Below are 19799 nucleotides of genomic sequence, written 5' to 3'. Positions count from 1 at the left end.
TTGTAAAACATCTACATTTTAAGCACGTGGTAGCCACACGCAGTGAGTGGCTAGTAGCTTCCTGTATTAGACAGCACCAGGTTGGTGAGTGCTGTGTGATTTACGGGCTAGGGACTCTAACGACCTGGGATTAGAGTATGCCTTGACATTTTAGGTGTGAGGAAGTTATTATTGATGGATGTTTAAGAGTGTTTTTCATCTTGGTTTGCAGTGTAATCAGGGCTTCTCGTCTTTTTTATGGTTGTACAGATCACTGTGAGTAGGCAAGAAACATTTTAATTTAATTAAGACTGTTCAAGCAAAGTATCTGATTGTATACTCTAACTCATTGATTGTTCAGTCTAATAAAACAGTTATATATATCAGATTTTTAAATGGTTTCCCACCAAAAACTATCAGTATGGTTAAAGTATATTGCTCATTCTCTTGGATGTTCTGTATTTAATAGGATTTTTACTCAGCTTGCATATATTCAGATTGTATCAAAATTTGCTTTAGAAAGAATCTTTTGATATTTCAGTATCACGTTTTTAGCAATTTTGGAGATTTTACATTATATGCAAGAATCACAAAACATTTTCTAGTCATTAGCTTGATTTTAAAATGTTTTCTTTTGCTACTGTTGTAGATTCTAAGCATGAGCTTTGGTGCATTTTTTTCCTTTTAAAAACAGGAAGATGTCTTCAGTGCATTTAATAACAGTTTAATGAGCAACAAAATAAAAGGAAAGAGAACAAAGCATATGTTGAGCACCAGCTGTGTACTAGTGCACACACACACATGTGCACACACATACACTTTTCCCCTTTTTCTTATTTGATCCCTTAAACATTCTGCAAGGTATCCATTTTTATCCCTTTTTTACAAGTGAGGAAACGGGCTCAGTGAGGAGTGGTAACTTGCCCATTATTTTATGAAACAGTAGTACTACTCAGGTTAAATAGGGTTAATCTTCAAACTTTTAGTGCTGCAGGTAGCAATAATCAGTTGACTGGATTTTTTCTGATCTTACAAGGGTGACCTCTTGAGGGTGCAGCAGTCTTGAGTGTAATGATTACCTGTTACGGAAGGACTGTGTATGTTTTAAATGGAACCTTGGTTTTTTTATTTTAAAGAACCTTGTGTTTTAAATGTGGCAGCAGAACTTAGACAAGAAACTTAATTTCCAATGAGAAAAATCAGTAATTTTAGTCTGCTGCTTAAATCCTTCATGATTTCATCTGAAAAATTTTATTAATAAGGTTAGAGCGCCTTCTAGTGGAAATAATTTTATCTGCACTCGTTCTTTTTTTAAAAACAAAATTGGTTATTTTTATTGTTCTTGTACATATTTGCAAGTATCTTCTTTTCACAGTTTAATAAATAAAAACAGTTCAAATATAAGTAGTTTCAGAGGTCTATAAACAAGTATAAGCATTTGATGCTTGAAATTTTCTTACCTATTTTTCTCTCTTTTATATGAATACACAGTTGACTCTCATTATTCGTGGAGTTATGTCCTGTAAAGTTGCCACAAACACTGAATTAACAAATACTGAACCATTGCTCCCAGGGAGTGTGTGTCTGTATTTATTAGTTTAATACATATAAATATATATGAAAACATGTCTCTCACATAGATTATAACCTTAAATCCTTAAACAACTCATTCTGGTAGATTCTGTTTATTTTATGAAAGAGAAGAGGTGGCTCAGAAGTGTTAAGTGACTTTCCTGAAGCCACCTCACTAACAGATGCCAGAGTTAGGACTCAAATCCCCTTCAGCTGGTCCCAGAGATGGAACTTTTTGCTCTATACTGTGCTGTCCCCTACCCTCTCCAGCTTCCATCCCCTCGTCACCTCTGAATAAAAGTTGAAACAAGGGATCTTTATCAAGCTCAGCTGGGAAACTCACATTTTTTTGGTTGTTCTACACACATCCATGAATGACTGGAATGCCTGCAAATACTAATTTTTGGGTTACGGACACATTTTAGCAAGTAGGTGAATTTGTAAATGCAGAATCCTCAGATGATGAAGTTTGGCTGTATTGATTTTTTACTGATAGAGTGATTGGGAACAAGGCTTAGAGTTGGACCACATGGGCCTATTAATATACGTCTTTTCCTGAGCTAAACCATTCTCCCTCTGTGATCTCTGGCAGAGCTCACAGCCATAGGCTTCCTGCACTGATATGGGCTGCTTACACACGGAGAAGGAGGGAAAATGCACGTGGTTTAGGAACTCTCCAAGAACATGGTTCTTTACAAGTGTAATGATTTTTAGATGTGTTACTTCCTGTACTCAATCTCCCTGGAAGACACAGTTACCAATCTGAAGGAGGCTTTTTCATCTTGTCTTAGGCACGCGCTTTCTCTAGAATAAGAGAGAATTCCATTGCACCATTATTCTCTTTTTCTCTACCTCTTCAGATAATGTAATCTTTAGGATTTAATTTTCCTAAAAGATAATTTATTAATTATACAAAGAGGATGATGTAAGCTATTAATAAAAGCCTTTCTCCAAGCTAAGCAGGTTCAGAAAGGAAGTGATTGAGGCCAGTGTTTTTCAAATGTTTTTGGTTATGACACATAATAAAAAATATATTTTTCGTTGTGATTTATTGTACATATACATTTACAGATGTAGTGAAGATATACACACACCTGAGTATATCAGTCTGTGTATGTGTAAGAGAGTAAAGAACGTTCATTTAGGCCACTCAGCACCAAATTGCAAATAATATTTTCACAGCTATAAGAAGTATATGAGAAGTATAAATCATTCCAAAATTGTACAAATCATTTCCAGGTTGTAAACTAATGATTCTTTTGATTTTGTCTGCGTTACAATAAAACATGTACATGTTTTATTACATTTTATTTTCTGGTATACTTAATGCTAATTTTTATTTCCCCCACCCTTTACAGTGATAAAAATGCAGATATTAATGAAGAACAACTGACTAGTTGTCTTCTGAGAAAACTAGGTGAGATATATATTTTAAATAGTTTTCTAGATTTTGGAAAGTAAGGCAGTAGCAAATAAACTAGTCTGTCTTTGATGTCTTACATACATTTTTTTTGATAATGTAGAGAATATTCTCCTCAATGAATTAAAGTCATTTTAAGATAGGGATGTAGTGTGTCCCTATCTCCCCCAAAGCTGCTGAATAATTTACTGGCAGTTGAGCAATGGAGAGAATTTATGACTTGTCAGTGAACAGAGTCAGTGGGAGAGCTAAGACTTCTAACCTTTGTGCCCTTGAGGAATGTTGTCTTGGAGTGTTGGTTTTGGTGTGCCATTTTAGTTTTGTTCATTATTGCACCTGGAATGCCTGGCTGTTTGTGGATATGGTTTATAGAATCCTAAATATATTGAGTATAGAGGATTTCAGAGAATCATCTTGTCCTTATTCTGTCTCCAAATAGTGCTGTAATGTAGCCAAATACTAGGTCTTCTGTTTCTCATGACAGTTATTAATACTTCCATCTTGATTTAGTCTTTTCAGATAGCTTTGTTAATAGATGAAATAAATTGCTATTTAAATTGTAAACGGGTGAAAAATTGTGTTAACATACACATTTAATAAATTGTTTTGCAGATGGCAAGATTGTGTTACCGGGCAACTTTCTATATTGTACATTCTATGGACGACCATGCAAGTTGCAAGTGTTGCAAGTGAAAGGGGCAGATGGCACGATGTTGAGAAGGGCTCAGAGTGACTCTGACACTGATGCCCAGGGAATGGCCTCTGAGCTGTCCAGCACAGAAACCAGTACCCTGGATATATCTTTACAGCTAAGCCAGTTAAATCTGGAAGTGCCTCGAAACCCAACATCAAGCAGTACTCCTTACAAGACAGTAGATGACAGAATGATAAATAAAGCTGGTGATGTTTTGTCCGATGTTACAGAGAGTCCTGGAAACAGTAGCGGACTTGGACTAGAGGAATTCACAGGTCTTAAATGTAGTTTTGAGTCTTCCAGAGAAGGAAATGGGCAGCCTGTCAATGAAGAGAGATCGCTGAAGTCATCCACCATGGGAGCAAAGTGCAACACTGATACCTTTTATTTTATTTCTTCGACAACGAGAATCAATTTTACAAAAATTCATACAAATTCAAAAAATCAGGACAGCCAATTCAAAGTAACTTATGACATGATAGGCGGCTTACATAGTCAGCTGAAAGAAATTAGAGAAATAATTGAATTGCCTCTAAAACAGCCTGAACTTTTCAAGAGTTATGGTATGATTTTTTCAGTATATTACAACCAAAAGAGTTCAGTTCAAACTGAAAAGCAGTTGGCTTATTCCACTTATCAAATGACTGTTCACCTCTTTTCCTGCTTTCCTCCCTGAGTAGGAGTTATGGTAGGAGGTATGAGTTGCTTTGGGAGGTGCCAGTTAAATGAGACTTTCTATGCTTGGTCTCTTTAGGTTGTAATGTGAGTTTGTTGCAGCCTTGTCTCTTCCAGTTGCACATTTCCACACTTATTTGCATTGGATGTATCTTGTCTTGCTACGTTAGCTGTAATAACAAAAGAAGTAAACCAAAAACGTTCAAATAGATTGGATAAAACTTCATCCAGGAAATGTAGCTGTGTATAGATCTCTTTGCAGTGAAGCCAGTGGTTCAGGGAATGACTTGGCTCCTAGGAAACTCAGCGTTTCCTCTGAAACTCAGGGCTTCTTCTGCATGTTCTTGGCGCATACCATCTCTTTCTCTGCTTTTTCCTTTTCTGTGAATCTTTATGTATATAAAATGAACCCTTGTATTGAATTTTGCTGGTAGTGCCTATATTCTCCTAGATGGCTAGTTGGATTACAGTTGGGATTAGTGCCTTGTTTTGGGTGCCCTCCTTGTCTAGGCTTTGTTTTCTGATCATTGAACTGTGCTGTGTGGGATGGGGCATGAGAATAGTGTAGGTGTCCAGCCAGTTTGTCAGTAACCAGCCTTGCCTGGTTGGGTCTACAGAGAGAAAAAGTCATTGCTGGAGATCAGTGTTTGGGCTAGTTATTATGTCTTTCTGGAGGGAAAAAAGAAGGTCTGACACTCTGGTTTTGATTAAAGGTAGATTTATAACTTATGTTTGAAGTCATATGACAGCACTTAAAAGAAACCTAATAATGCTGAATCCAGCGTTTGATGCTTTTTCTTCTAGGAATTCCTCCCCCTAGAGGAGTATTACTCTATGGTCCTCCAGGTACTGGAAAGACAATGATTGCCCGGGCTGTCGCTAGTGAAGTTGGAGCCTATGTTTCTGTAATTAATGGCCCTGAAATTATAAGCAAGTAGGTGCAAAACTTAATAGACTAAACAATACTATTAGATATATTAAATGCCATTAAAAAATGGCTACATAGCATTCTGTCTGGATATTTCATACGGTGAAATATTTTATTTATTTAAGTATAGTCAGTTACAATGTGTCAATTTCTGGTCTACAGCATAATGTCCCAGTCACGCATATATATATGCATATATTTGTTTTCATATTCTTTTTCATTAAAGGTTATTACAAGATACTGAATATAGTTCCCTGTGCTACACAGAAGAAATTTTTAAAAATCTATTTTTATATTTATATATAATGGTTGACATTTGCAAATCTCAAACTACCAAATTTATTTCTTCCCACCTCTTTTCCCCTAGTAGCCAAAAGATTGTATACTATGTCTGTTTCTGTATTGTAGATGAGTTTATTGGTATCTTCTTTTTTCTTTTTTAGATTCCACATATAAGTGGTATCATGGCATTTTTCTTTCCATTGAAATATTTTAAATTTGCTTTTTAATGTGTATAAAAATTAAGTTTGGAAAATAATTTTTGAAAGTAGTCTTAAGTATTCTGGAAATGTCTGAAAAATCAGAATTTCTATAGACAGAACTTTAAAAACAACAAGAGTTAGTCTTTAAATGTATTTTATTTGTTACAGATTCTACGGGGAGACTGAAGCAAGGTTACGTCAGATATTTGCTGAAGCCACTCTGCGGTATTCTTTATTTTTGGATGTTTGGAATTAGTAGTCAGTCTGTTTTAATCAAAGTAGAAACAGTAGCACTTTATATGAAGCATGAACAAAAATAATAGAACAAAAATAATAGTGATAGCACTGGATACAGATTATAAATCTAATGAAGTTCTATCTAATCTATTTCTATCTAGTATTGTTTTGGAAATGTGATAAATAAGGAATTAAATTACATAATGTAGGAAAAGGTACAGACTTCCAGTTGTAAAATAAATTATGGGGATGTAATCCACAGCATGGTGACTGTAGTTTATAATACTGTATTGCATATTTGAAAGTTACAAAGAGAGTAGATTTTAAAAGTTTTCATTACAAGAATAAAGTTTTATGCCTGTATGGTGACACCTTGAGCTAGACTTGTGGTGATCATTTCACAATATGTATGTGCAGATGTTGAATCATTATGTTGTATGCCTGAAAGTAATGTAATGTTATATTTCAACAATTTAAAGAATTACATAAGGTAAAAGAATTAAGACAGTACTAAGTCATATGACTTTGCTTAAGCATATAAATTTATGATTTTCTTTCTTTTGAGTACTCAGATATAGCCAGTGTATCTAGTTCTTTTAGTAGACTATTATAGTTGCTCTTTAGGTTTAAAACTTTGTTTTATTACACTCTGCTTCAAAGGAACAAATCTTTGCTCTTTAAAAATGATTTGTACTAATTGTCAGTTTGGGCTACCATCGTTACATTGCAAGTTCTTTTAGAGTGTGGTCTGTAACTTGATCTAATGTCATGTTATTTATAATATGGCTATATCTCTTTCATTGTGTTGGTATTTAACTTATAATTTCCGCTTTCTTATCAAAACTTCCATTAAAATACTTTTTTTCCGGCGATAGTAGATGATATAATAGTTTTTACTCCCAATCCCGAAGATTTGAGAACCAGTGGTACACCTCATTGTGTAGTATGTTTTCACTGTTGCTGTTGTTACGTTCCTGGCAGTTGAGGTTTCCTCTTAAGAGAGAATTTTCATCTTTTTATGGGAGAATTGATCATCTTGAGAGGTTGTTTTTTTTTTTTCTGTCAATTAAGAAAAAGAGCATTTCTACTTTCTATCCCTTGAACTTTAAACTGGCTCCAAGGACTAGCATCTCTGGTCTTGGCTTGTGAATTGATCCAGGCATAGTAGTTTAGTGGGCATTAGTGGGCTGGTTCTGTCTGGTAATAGACTCTCATCTCATGAGCAATTGACTGTTCTCAGTACTCTGCTGTTAATTGAGGGCAGATCTACTAGAGTGTAATATTGGTGAGTTAATAATATGGGCTAAAATTAATCTAAGATTTTTCAGCTTAACATCCTATTGCTTTTGTCTTTAATATTATTAACTAAATCGTAAGTTAGATGTGTTGCATTTCAACTAAAAATTAAAATGACTCAGTTTCAACTTTTTAATTGAAATGCATTGTATCAAATTTAAAAATTAAATGTATATTGAATTCATTTTACTTGTTTATTTTTAGGCACCCATCAGTTATTTTTATTGATGAGCTGGATGCACTTTGCCCCAAAAGAGAAGGGGCTCAGAATGAAGTGGAAAAAAGAGTTGTAGCTTCACTCTTAACACTGATGGATGGTATTGGTTCAGTAAGTATAGCATCAGTATTGATTCCTGTAGGAGGGGGTAGATTCTTAAATGTATGAAGTAGCAAAAACTATTAAGTATGCCTGAGTTTGGGGGTTCTCTAGGGCAAGGGAAAAATGTTAACTGTACAAACTAGAGGAAAGAGCCATAAAATAATTTTCTTCAGTGATTTCTTAGCGACAGGACAATGTAACCTAGCCTGTTTTTGTAGCATATAAAATTACATACAATGAGAGATTTCTTTTGTAATAAATGATATTAACCTAAAAACCTGAAGCAAAAATTTAGTAAGGAAAATTTAGCAGTTGAATTTTAGGGGATTTTACGAAGAAATTTCATGAGTAAGTCTTAATACTCTTTTAAAAATTGATTCTTTTGGGATTTTAAGTTTGGCAAGTGAAAGGATAGGAAGTGAGACTAATGGAAATGTGTTTGTACAACATTTTAAAAGAATTTCCTCATGTTATGAGATTCTCTGATAGTGCATACAATCTTATATTAATAAAAACTATGTGCTGATTATGAAAGGGAGAGCCATGGGACTGGTAGGGAAGAGGATGAAGAAAACTCTTCTCAGACCTCTGATAGCCATTTACTAGAAGAATACGCTTCTCATGCAAGATTGTAAATAACTCATTTTTTAGAATCATAATACAAGTTAGAACCAAAACATTTTTTAGAAATCATGGCATCCTAAATTCCTTCTTTTGCCCATTGAAAAAGTGGACATTTAGAAATTTTTGGATTTACTGCCTATTGGTAGAAACCGAACATGTGAGAATAACATGAAGGTTTCATATTGTCTCTGTTGTTTGCTAAGCTGTGTCACAGTTTTCATAGTAACACGAGAGAAGGGTTGTTACCTGGGGGAAGCTGAATGACCACGTGGTTCTCAGTCTTGGGGAGTACCTAGGAGTGATCAGCATGTCCCAGGTTTGGTTCTCAGCTTGTCAAGTCTGAGAATTCAGTGTTGTTAGTATGTTGGAGGTAGTGGGGCTCTGAGGATGACACACGGTGGCAACACTCAAGAGAGTGATTAAACTGGGACACTGGTTTGTCTGTTTACAATAAGAAATAGAATTATTTAGCTGACCAAATAGTTTATGAAGACAAATAGATGTGGAGAGTGGCATTATATAATTAGGTTTTCGACGAGTAGGAAATCAGATGGAAGGCTCTGTGTTGGAGGATCTTAATTACCATATCATTGCTGCCTCTTTCTGTGCCACCGGGATAGCCTGCTGTGAACTAATGTTCTTCACTCTGGGCAGGACTGGAAGCATGTGACAGTGAAGTTTTAGTCTGAAAATATTTAAAGGGTCTGTATTTTTGTCTTTGAAATAATTTGTACATTTATTGTAATCCACCTTTTTCTGTTGGCATATCTAGTATAATTGATTAGGTTTGTGTTTTTTTTCTTCAAATCACATTCAAGTTAAGCTTGTCTCTGTGAGATTATGCTTGAGTCATCTGCATAGAACGTTGGATAATTTCTTCAGGTGGCTGATCATGATCATAGTTCTTTATAGTTTGTTGTTCCAAATTTTATTCTTAGTGAAAAATCCATGTGTGTTCAAGGATGTCTGATACTTAGGTGTTGGTTATATTGTTGTGAAGATTTTCAGGAATTTAAAAATTTACCAAAATAAACAGTCTATAAGTGAGGAAGATTTCTTAGACAGTTGTGTAGTAGAGCCTTGTTCTGTTTGCTTTTGAAGTAGGGAAAAGGACACCTTAAAACAATTAAATTAAAACAGCTATATAGGATAGAGTATTATTTGTTATTATTCGTGAGAATAGTGTAGTTAAGATGCTAGAAGTGAAAGAGACATCATTTACAATAGACGGAGAGCTAAGTATTGGAAAATTTTCTAGGTGATGGAGCAGTTAGAGTTGGGCAATGTGGGATGAATAATGAAATTTGGGAAATAAGGGATAGGACTTAGCAGCCTGGATAGTTAGATCCATCCTTGACTATATTGCTAGCGCTTATTTTTAAATTTACTTTTAGAAGAATATATAATTTATTTTTATCTGATTTTGTTAGGAAGGAAGTGAAGGACAGGTGTTGGTTCTTGGGGCCACAAATCGCCCTCATGCTTTGGATGCTGCACTCCGAAGACCTGGACGATTTGATAAAGAGATTGAGATTGGAGTTCCAAATGCTCAAGACCGGCTAGATATCCTCCAGAAACTGCTTCGCAAGGTACCCCATTTGCTCACTGAAGCTGAGCTGCTACAGCTGGCAAATAGTGCTCATGGATACGTTGGAGCAGATTTGAAAGCCTTGTGTAATGAAGCAGGTGAGAGTGATTTGCTATAGTGAGTCTATACTGATGGACTTAACTCTGGTTTGTTTACAAACTGATAGTTTATATCTCACTTATTTCCTAATGGAAATAGCTAATTTTTCTAATCATGAAATTATTGTTTGGAAAAAAAATCTAGATAATTCAGAAAACTATAAAAAAGAAATAAAAATCCCTCTTAATCCTACCTCCTAAAAATGAACAGTATTGTAGTGTATATCTTTTCAGACTTTCCTAAGTGTGCTCACACAATGTAACTGGATACATTAATGACAATATTGATGATGACAATATTTGTTGATACTGTGCTATGGAAATTTGGGAGAAGTGCCTGCAAGAGAACGAAGATTTTCCTTGAGGAGCAGCTCTATATTTGTTGCGGTGCTGTAAAAGTACTTAGTGAAACCTAAGAATTCTTTGCCTCAGAATATGTGACAGTGTTAAGTCTGAAAATGTTTAAGTGTTGTTATTAATCATTTGACTCTGACTTTAAGAACTTCACCGTGGCGTAACTATAGTTACTTTGAAGCCCATAAGACTTTAACATTTTTGCAGTTTTTCAGGGTAATTTCAACCATGGAGAGTGTGATCAAATCAGGGCAGTTTTTATAACCTACTAAAGTGTTTGATTAGGCAAGTAAGAATTTTTTGAAAAGTATCTGATAATCTTTTTTGTTGTTGTTCTGAGTATTTCTAGAAAAAGACTTCTTTCCTCTAAAGACTGCACATACCTCATAGCATCTCTAGTTTGTTAGTTACCTTATGTTCCTTATATTTATTTTGTTTGCTTATATGGGCATGTGTTTCTAAGTCTTTTTATATTTTGGAGGAGCTTTTTTTTCGGTTGTGGCATTCTATTCCAGTTTGTGACCTAGCCAGTATCTTCATAAGGTGCTTTGGAGAAAGTTTAACCCTTGTAGGTAATGGAAGAAATCGAATTCTTGAGTTGGAAATTTAGGGTTTTTTAAAGAGCTTTAGTACAGAAATATGGTAACTTTTATCTCCAAAGCATTGATTCATAGTCAGTCTTATTTAGTAGGCTCTGAAGACTCTTTTCATTAGTCCTTTGATCTTTCTAATCTGACCCAGTGTGTACAGGAAAAGAGGTTTGAGAAGTTAGAACAGATAGGAAAAGGAAAGTTAGAAGACATATTTATGGGCCTTTGAATACTTTATTCTTTGTGGAGAAAATCAATTTTATTTCATTCTGTTTGGTTACTATCAGTTTCTATTTTAGAGGACTTACAGCTAGGGGAGACTATAGGTTCTGTAGCCCACAAAGCAGATGCAAACATCCTGGTGCACTGCAGTCTAGGACAAAGTCCCTTTCTGTCTAGTTTTTTTATGCTTCACAAGAAATGGTGTGTTTGGTCATGGAAATGAATTCCCTAGCTATCAAGAAGCAGAAGTATCAGTGGATAACTTTGCTTCCTTCATTCCATTAGGTAACAGTGAAGAGTCTGGATTACCATTTAGGCATTGCTTTGGACTTGCCCATCTAGGCAAGGATTCATTCTTCAGCATCCTTCATCAGACAGTTTTTGACTTTCTAATACATTTCATGCATTCTAGAAGGCTGTAGGATTCTTGCTGTCTAGAAACACAGTCTGATGAAGGGAAGATTTTGTAAACAACTACTTATACAGTGAGATACATGCTCATAAAACTGTGGAAAATGTAGTTATCTCCTCTGAAGAAAGGAGACTGTGGTTATATAGAAAAAGTGACATCTAAGAAGAATCTTAAAGAAAAAGCAGGAATTGTACAGTTAAAATGAGGGCATGAGAAGGTGGGAAAAGGAAAACATTCTTTCATCTAATTCTCACACCAACACTGTGATAAAAATATCAGATAGACTCAAAAGAGGTCTCATAGCTAATATGTGGCAGAACTAGAATTTAAACTCAAGATCATCTTACTCCAAATCCATGCTCTTAACCAAAATTAAATCATAAAATAGATTTTTATCAGGGTGGTGTAAGGCTTTTTGGTTTAATTTCAGTCTGTGAAACTAAGGTTAGGATCAATTTTTAGAGTAGAAAATACCTGTATCTTTTCACAGGTAATTATAATCCAGAAATAAAGTTGTGTCCTAAGACTTTCAGGAGAAAAGTGATAATATAACTCACATACTAGGTATAAATAGGACCATCTACTTTTCATGGGCACGGTAGTACCCTAAAGAACTTCAGGAAAATGGCAAGAAAATTTAAGAAATTCTCCCATTTACTTTGTTATATTTAATTGAAAAAGTTGTGGAAGGATCAGAAGGTTAAGTGGAGAAGACTTTTTATGTGAAGATATATACACATTTTAAAAAGGATATACTTGGTGCATACAAGCAGTAAATAAATATTAACTGCTGTTAATGTAACTTAATTTCAGATTATCAGGTATTGCATTGATCTTCTGTCTCCCCTAATCTAGTAATGAATCAGATTATGAAAAGGTAATTTTTAAAAAGATTAGTCTTATAATTAAAGTGTCCAGTAGGGAAAATACATGGTTTTGTGTATACTTGTCTTAAATACTAGTGTATGTTGTATTATGTAGTGTTGTTTTCTAACTTTATATAGCAGAATAAAGCTTATGAACAGTGTGCTAGAATTTTTTGCAAGGGATTTTTCCAAAGAGGCAGGGGGGCATAGTAGAAAACGGATTTTGAGAGTTGAACAGACCTGCCTTCAAAATAAGGCTTGTGATCTTGGGCAAGTTCTTTGCTTTATATAAACCTTAGTTTTCCCCATTTGTAAATTGAAGGGGGTTCTGGTATATGATATCTAAGAGCCATTTTAAACATGACATTCCCTGGATACAAGGGAGAAGAAAGAAAGAAATGGGAAAAAAGAAAAGTAGGGAGGAAAGAAGGAAGGCAAGGAAGGCTAGGAAGGCTAGGAAGGACTAGAAAAGGGGAAAATAACAAGGAAGTTCCCAAGTTACTCACAAAACCTGCCCTGGCCTCATTAGCTACTTACATACATCTGGCCTTTCTACCTTTCATCGTCTTCTCTCTTGTACTTGTTTGAATGATTTAAACTTAGGTAGTTGGTCAGGGTTTTCTCCCACAGTTTTCTTAGAAATAATGCTACAAAGTAGACTAATGCTGATTGTGAAGTTAACTGCATTTTCTCATTGGAGCAGTTTTATAGTTTCTAAGGACTTGAGTAAATTATACATTTAGTTAATAGTGTAATTCAGAAAGAAAGATAAAACAACTTTAAAACTCTGTGAGAATTAAAATTGTAGAATTATGCTCCAAGTGCTGTAGAATGGGCATAAGTGTATCCAACTTAGTGAGCATCCAAGGGCATACCTGATGTGTGCATTGAGCAGGGGAAGGGAAAACTCAGCTGTACTATAAATTTGAACTACGTACTCCTAGTTCTAAATAAAAAGAATTCAACATTTAATGTTGCCTCCTAACTGAATTTAGAGGAGTTGTTAGAGGGTACATTGAATGGTTCTCAGTCATTTAAAATGAGTGCCTAAGACTGTTGGAACTGATGCTGCCCCACCTTTTTTTTGTTAATATGGTTAGTGTCCTTGGGCAAGTAGAAGCAGTCCCAATTAATATATTATGACTTGGAATTACACACAGAGTTAGAATCATTGTTTTAACAAAAAGAGTCATGGTAAAATCTTAATACGTGGAGGCAATATTAATGATTTCTAGTACAAAATAGTTGCTTAGTAAGTATTTGATCTGAGAAATATATGTGGAAACTGGGAGACATAATGAGACATAATTACCACTCCACTCCCCTCGCTAGAGTAATAAAAATATTTGTTAACCTTGGAGTTTGGTTTTGTCTTTAAACCCTGGTGAGATTCATCTCCTCCTGTCCTCTGTTGCCTTTAGAAATCCCTGCTTGATGCTGAGGAAACAACTCTTGTATATAGGTAGCGAGGTATAAGTGTTCTGTGATGCCTTAAATAACTGCTGCTCTTTTCTTGAACATTTCCAGTCTTTTTTTGGCTTCCCATTGGCCAGATGTCTTAGCTATGGTTCTAACTGGGGACTTGAACCACATCTTGCTTCAAACCAGTGCTTTTTAGGAGGCATTTTCATTGTTTACCAGTATTGCTGCATTTAAGTGGGCTGCATTTAAGCTTGAGAATTCCGCTGGCATATTTGGGAAATAAGGCACCTTGACTTCCAAATTTGTCAGGACAGTGAGAGACTGCAGCTCCAGGAGATGTATTCCTGAGTATGCAGGTTAATTGTTCTCTATTATTTATTCTTCACAGCAGAATTCAGATTCATTTCACATGTTCCCAGTTCCCAACAGATCACTCAGAGTTGAAGTTTTCAGACTTTGTCATGTGTCTGAACCACCTGGAGAACTTAGTAAACTCAATGGCTGGGTGTGCCCTATTCTCAAGAGTTTCTGATTCAGTAAGTCTGGGCTGGTTCTTGTGCATTCCTAACGTGTTCCCAGCTGATCTAATGCTGACACCGCTTGGTCTAGGACTTTGAGAATCACTGACATAGGTATTGGTTCTTAAACTGTATGATGTATCAGGTTCACCTGGGAACCTACGCGCATACACACTCCCTCCCCATACTTAGTTGAATAAGGAGGTGTTTTTCAAGTGATTTTGAAGTAGCCAGTCTCGCACTTCCCTGTGAACAGTTATTTGTATCACTGATTTAGGCCAGTGGTTCTCCTGTGTTAAATCTGTGTGAGAATCACTTGCAGAACTTGTTAAAACACAGTTCTGGGCCTCATCCTGCTGGTTTATTAGATCAGGGTGGGGTCCAAGAATTTGCATTTCTGTCAAATTACGGGTGATAGCAATGCTGCTGGTCCAAGGGCTGCACTATGAGAGCCACTGATCTAGGCCATCTAGCTCTCCAATTTCTGAAGGTTCTCTGTAACTGATTTTAAATGACTGTTTTAACTTTAGGTAGTGTAAATTCTCTGACTCTGATAGTGTTGAATTTCTTCCTAGAGTTTTTATGTGTACTAGTCTGAACTCCTATATCATTTAACTCTCCCACTCTAGGAGAAAATGAATGTCTTGCAGGTATGTCTTATGGTTCTGAATAAAACTTTAAAATGACAATTCTGACAGATGGAAAAGCCACAATTAAGGGAAGAGTTAAGAAATAACAATTTAAGAATACAAGGAAGAATGTAGATGTGTGTTTTTCCTAGAACATTTATTTGCTTATTATTTGTAGGCCAATATAGTCTCTGACCTCTTTGTGTGTTGGCTGTCTGATGGTTTTCCTTCTTCCAGGACTGCCTTCTAATCGGGGAAGCTCTGCCCTTTTTAACAAAAAGTGATGCACAGATGTATAGTAACAGCATACACTGAAGTGATCCAGAATTTCCTAAAACCTAAGTGAACTATGTTACTGATCAGTTTAGTAATCTAAAGTTATTGTTTAATAGGATAGTAATCTAATCAGCAAATCCCTGTGGTATATATGTTTCTGCATTCTTTTCCAGAGGACAGAAAGTTTATAGGCTATTCCAGAGTTTGTAAGAGTGATAGTGCATCTTTCGCAGTGTGCTTACTCCCAACTCTTCTAATCTTTTATTGCAGTGTTACTAAATATTTTCCATATTTTAAACTTTGTCTCCATAATTAATAAGAAAGTTGGAAATACTGCAGTAGTGTTGCTTTCAACACTTGGATCTCTTATTATCTGAGCAGATACAATCTTTAATGTTGAGGGTTGGGTGTGAAACTGATTTTCAAATGTTATGTTTTCTTTATGATTAATTTTTGAGCTAGAGTGTGGTTTGATAAGTCATGACTTGTCCAAAAGCCTAATGTTTTGTAGCTCACCTTTTTAAGCAGAGCAGCTGCATTTTGAAATGTTTTATCTCAAGCAGACAAGCTGTTTATAAGCTCAACTCTGACACATCCTGACATTTAATGTCTGTGTTTGTATCTCTCCTGGGATTAGGCTGCCTTTCTAATTAATTAGTTGCATAGCCTTTTATTAATTCCCTCAAAATTTATAATGTTTTAAATTAACAGCATAGATAAGCATACCACACTTTTTTAGAAAACATGAAATGTTAATTATGTAGCAGAGACATGAATTATATAAACTCTGCTGAATGTTAGAAGATGCTTAGCAACAATGTTTTCCAAATGCAGGGATTTATTATAAACTTATCCTTCTAAGGCTGCCTGTGCCATTTCAGGAGAGTGAATATAAATAGAGCTTGATTTCTTCAAGAAGTGGACTCAGTCATTTTGTTTACAGTGGAAGGAAGTATTTGCTTCACATCTCTAAGAATTTATCTTTAGCATCCTTGTTGATTACACATCATTTCAACATGTTCATACCAAATACTTGGGCCTTGGTAAGATAGCATCACAGAACAGGAAGAATTAAAACTCTCATTTAAACAATGATTTTGTCATTATTACACTTACATTAGGTATGGTAAAAATACTGAATCTAATTACTATTACATAACTTTTTTTTTGAAATGGAAAACTTTGTTTGTCTTGTACCAGGGTTCTGAGATATTTATAGCTGTGAGGCCTCCCTCCCACCCTTCATTTGCTTATTTTAACAGGAATTTATGGAGGATCTACTACGTACAGTCCAGCTCTTAAGAAAGGTTCTCTTTCTAACATTTTCCACTATTTTCTTTATTGATTCTGCCAGTGTTGTTTTCTAACTTAGAATTAAAATACTGATTCTATAAAAATTCAGTATTTTCAAATAAAGTCCAAGGAAATAGTGGGGTTCAGTGGAAAGCTCTAGGTCACAAATGCTAACACTGCCCCTTATCAGCTAAGAGTCATTGGGCAAGTCATTTAACCTCTTGAACTGTTTCCCTGACTGCTAAATAGGGATAACATTTTTTAAAGAGTTCTTAGGAGGTTTAAAAGTAAAGTCTGGCAACAGTGTTCAATGTTTATACAGGCCCTTGATAAGTGACACTCTCTCTTTGAAAACAAATTCGTATTTTGTGTGTATTTATGTAGTTCCCTGGTAGAAGCTTAGTTTGATTTTGGCAGGATTCTTGATTTTATGAAGTATTCCTGATTATCCTAGTTCTGTCCAAGGCTATCAGGGAAATCTGGCAGAACCCTTTACCTTGCTAAGGCAGTGATTTTCCCTGAATCTGGAGCGTGAAAGTCTTGCCCATCAGTAGAAATATACAGACAAAGATAGGTACAGACTTGATTTGGGAGTGCCTTCCTGACAGATTTTCTTGCTGAGTGTGAGAGCCCTCTCATGTTACACATTATCAAAGTCACAGTCTCTTCCCTCCCCTATGCACCTCATCCCATATGAGTCTACTGTAGGCCTGCAGTAGAGCAACAATATTAAATTGATGTAGGTATCATGGTTACTGCTCTGATTAATGCATTTTATAAGAGATCATATCTTTACTCATTATTGTAGTTGGTTAAATAAGCAGTAATTATGCAATATAATATCTTGTAAAACAGTGAATTTTCCCCTCTGTTTTGTAATTCTGAAATACAGTGATGGTTATATTTGTGATAGAGGGATTTTTCCTACTGGTTAAATATTATGGATATTATATAAGAGGTGGAGTTTTTTTTTTTGTCAGTTAAGTGGGAATCTTAATATTACTTTTGCTGTTCATTTGGAATGACTAGAGCTGAATGGTTTGTTTCAGAAAAACAGGTGGTAGTTTTGATTCTGTTTAAGCTCTAAGTGATATATATACCATTTACTTCACTAGTGGAAAATTTTCTGAGTTGCCTTGCCAAGGCTATAAATGTAGAAAACGTGAGGAAAGATTTTCTTCTAATTAAAACAATCACAAAAATAAAATCAGTCTATCTAAATGAAAGTCACTTGAAGAGATAACTTAATTCCTTTCTTCTTTATCTAATGCTGTCAGCTCTATTTTCAAAATTTATTGAGTTTGAGCTTTAAAAAATTTTTTTTTAATTAAAGCTATTTTCATTGCTCTTTTCTGGACTATTGGAGTATCTTCTTCCTGCCCACTCTATCCTCCACCTCCTGCCCCTGTTTATTCTTTACACTGTTGAAGCTGCAGGACTTTGAATTGCAGGTTTTGGAGATGCGGAGATCTTGGTTAGAGATATGAATTAGCAGTTTGTCATCAGTTAGATGGTGACTGAAGCCATTGAAATGAGTGAAATCACTTAGAATGAGTAAAGTTCATTCATTCATTCATTTGAGCCAGGTATTGTACTGGGTGCTGGGGCTTCTCAGTGAATAAGAGAGATTTGGCCTCTCTCCTGTTAAAGCTCAAGATGCACAGGGAAGTATAGCAGTGTAACAGGTAGTTAAAATACATTGTATTGTATTTGAATGGTCAGGGAGGTTTTAGTGTACTGATGAGAATCAGGTCTTGAGACCAGGTGCCTGGGGACCATCACCATTCAAAGGTAGAGTTGTTAGAAAAGGTCTGGTATAGGAGACTAAGGAGTGATTAGAGAGATGGGAGGAGAACCCCCCAAAATGGTGATGCAAGTGAGGGAAGGTTTCAGAGAGAAAGTAATTAGAAATAATACATTATTAATTATCTCTGATTGAGTACTTACAATGTGTCAACCGTTGTTTGAAGTCCCTTAGCACATATTAACGATTCCTTACTCCGTTATATGGTTATCTTCATTTTATAGGTGCAAAAACTTAGGTCAGAGAGGTTATGGAGCTTTACCAAGATCACCCAGGAAATAAATAGTGGAGCCAGGATCAACAACATAGAGACCACAGTGACATCAAGTGCTTAGTTTCTTACCTGGGAGATCATGGGGCCCTTGGAAGAGAGTAGTTCTAGTGGGGTCCTGTGGCTAGTTGCTAGATTGCAGTAAATTGAGGGGTGATTGAAAATTGAGGGAACAGAAGTAGTGATTATGAATTACTTTTTCAGTTTTAATGGAGTGTTATTTAGAGTTTTGGTACCTTCCAAAAAAAGAAATAAATACAGTTGGCTGCTCTCCCCCTTTGCTACATCTGTGCATCCCGATCCTCACCCTCCTCAGGTCAAAACCAGATCAGACTGTGTTCCTTCATTATTTTCTTGGGTCCTCTCCTCTTACGTGGGCCTTGCTCTTGTCCACCAAGCTATAGATCTTCAACCTCTGTTGGCATAAGAATTGTGCTCTAAACAACTAAATCCCCCCCCCTTTTTTTAAACTCAGCATTTTAGTACAGTTGGTAAGTTAGGTAAGTAAATAATTTGATATTAAAAAATTGAAAATAAAAGCTATATTTTAGGAAAGTCTCTTGAAACCTGGGGCTGGTGAAGTGTATTAATTCTGATGTCATAGAAGTAGAAGACTCTATCAGAAATCATTTAGTATATTCCTTTATTTCGCAGATGAGGACAGACAACGTGATCTGTCCAAACTCAAGCAGTTAGTGAAGTCTTGGCCCAAGAATCAGATCTTGAGACCAGGTGCCTTCCAAGCAACTTTTAAAGTTGATTGGGCGTTCAGAAAAGACCTGGCTTCTGCAATCAGTTTAAGTTAAACCAATCATTTGTAGTATAAATAAAGCACAAATTGAGGGTATTCTGTTTAATTTCTTTTCTATGAATAAGCAATGAGAAGTGGAACTCTCAGTTCCAGATATATCAAGTGATACTTACCACCTTGTCTGTATTTAATACTGAGTTGAGGGAGATTAAAGACTCCAGATAAAACATTTTCTGGAGTTCTGATACTTTGAGTAAAATATATTTTAAAAAGGAAGACTTAGATTTTGTTATAGTTGCTTTCATTCTTCATGTGCCTGAGTATGCTATTCAGAAATTTCATGCATAACTTTTATAATTCAAATCTGAGATCAAGATGCCCATGTTTCATGTTACTTCTTTATATAATTAAGTGTCTGTAGAGTAGATACAAATCCTAAAAAGTATTATTACCCCTGTGATCAATTTAGGTTTAGTTTC

General features: G+C 35.5%; 1 protein-coding gene across 3 annotated transcripts in view; it reads left to right on the top strand.

Annotated features, from left to right (window-relative positions):
- Nucleotides 1-19799, top strand: part of AFG2A (AFG2 AAA ATPase homolog A) — a 291836-nt gene that overhangs the window by 7069 nt on the left and 264968 nt on the right. For all 3 annotated transcript variants that reach the window (XM_031691715.2, XM_072938051.1, XM_072938062.1), the window contains exons 4-9: nt 2910-2968; nt 3584-4228; nt 5145-5274; nt 5919-5975; nt 7488-7611; nt 9657-9912. In XM_031691715.2, the coding sequence (XP_031547575.1) occupies nt 2910-2968; nt 3584-4228; nt 5145-5274; nt 5919-5975; nt 7488-7611; nt 9657-9912 (1271 nt within the window). The remainder of the gene's footprint in view (nt 1-2909; nt 2969-3583; nt 4229-5144; nt 5275-5918; nt 5976-7487; nt 7612-9656; nt 9913-19799) is intronic.

Source organism: Vicugna pacos, chromosome 2, assembly GCF_048564905.1.
Source record: "Vicugna pacos chromosome 2, VicPac4, whole genome shotgun sequence".
NCBI classification, from domain to species: Eukaryota; Metazoa; Chordata; class Mammalia; order Artiodactyla; family Camelidae; genus Vicugna; species Vicugna pacos.
Note: the sequence above shows the minus strand (reverse complement) of the source record. Positions and strands in the feature narration are given on the sequence as shown.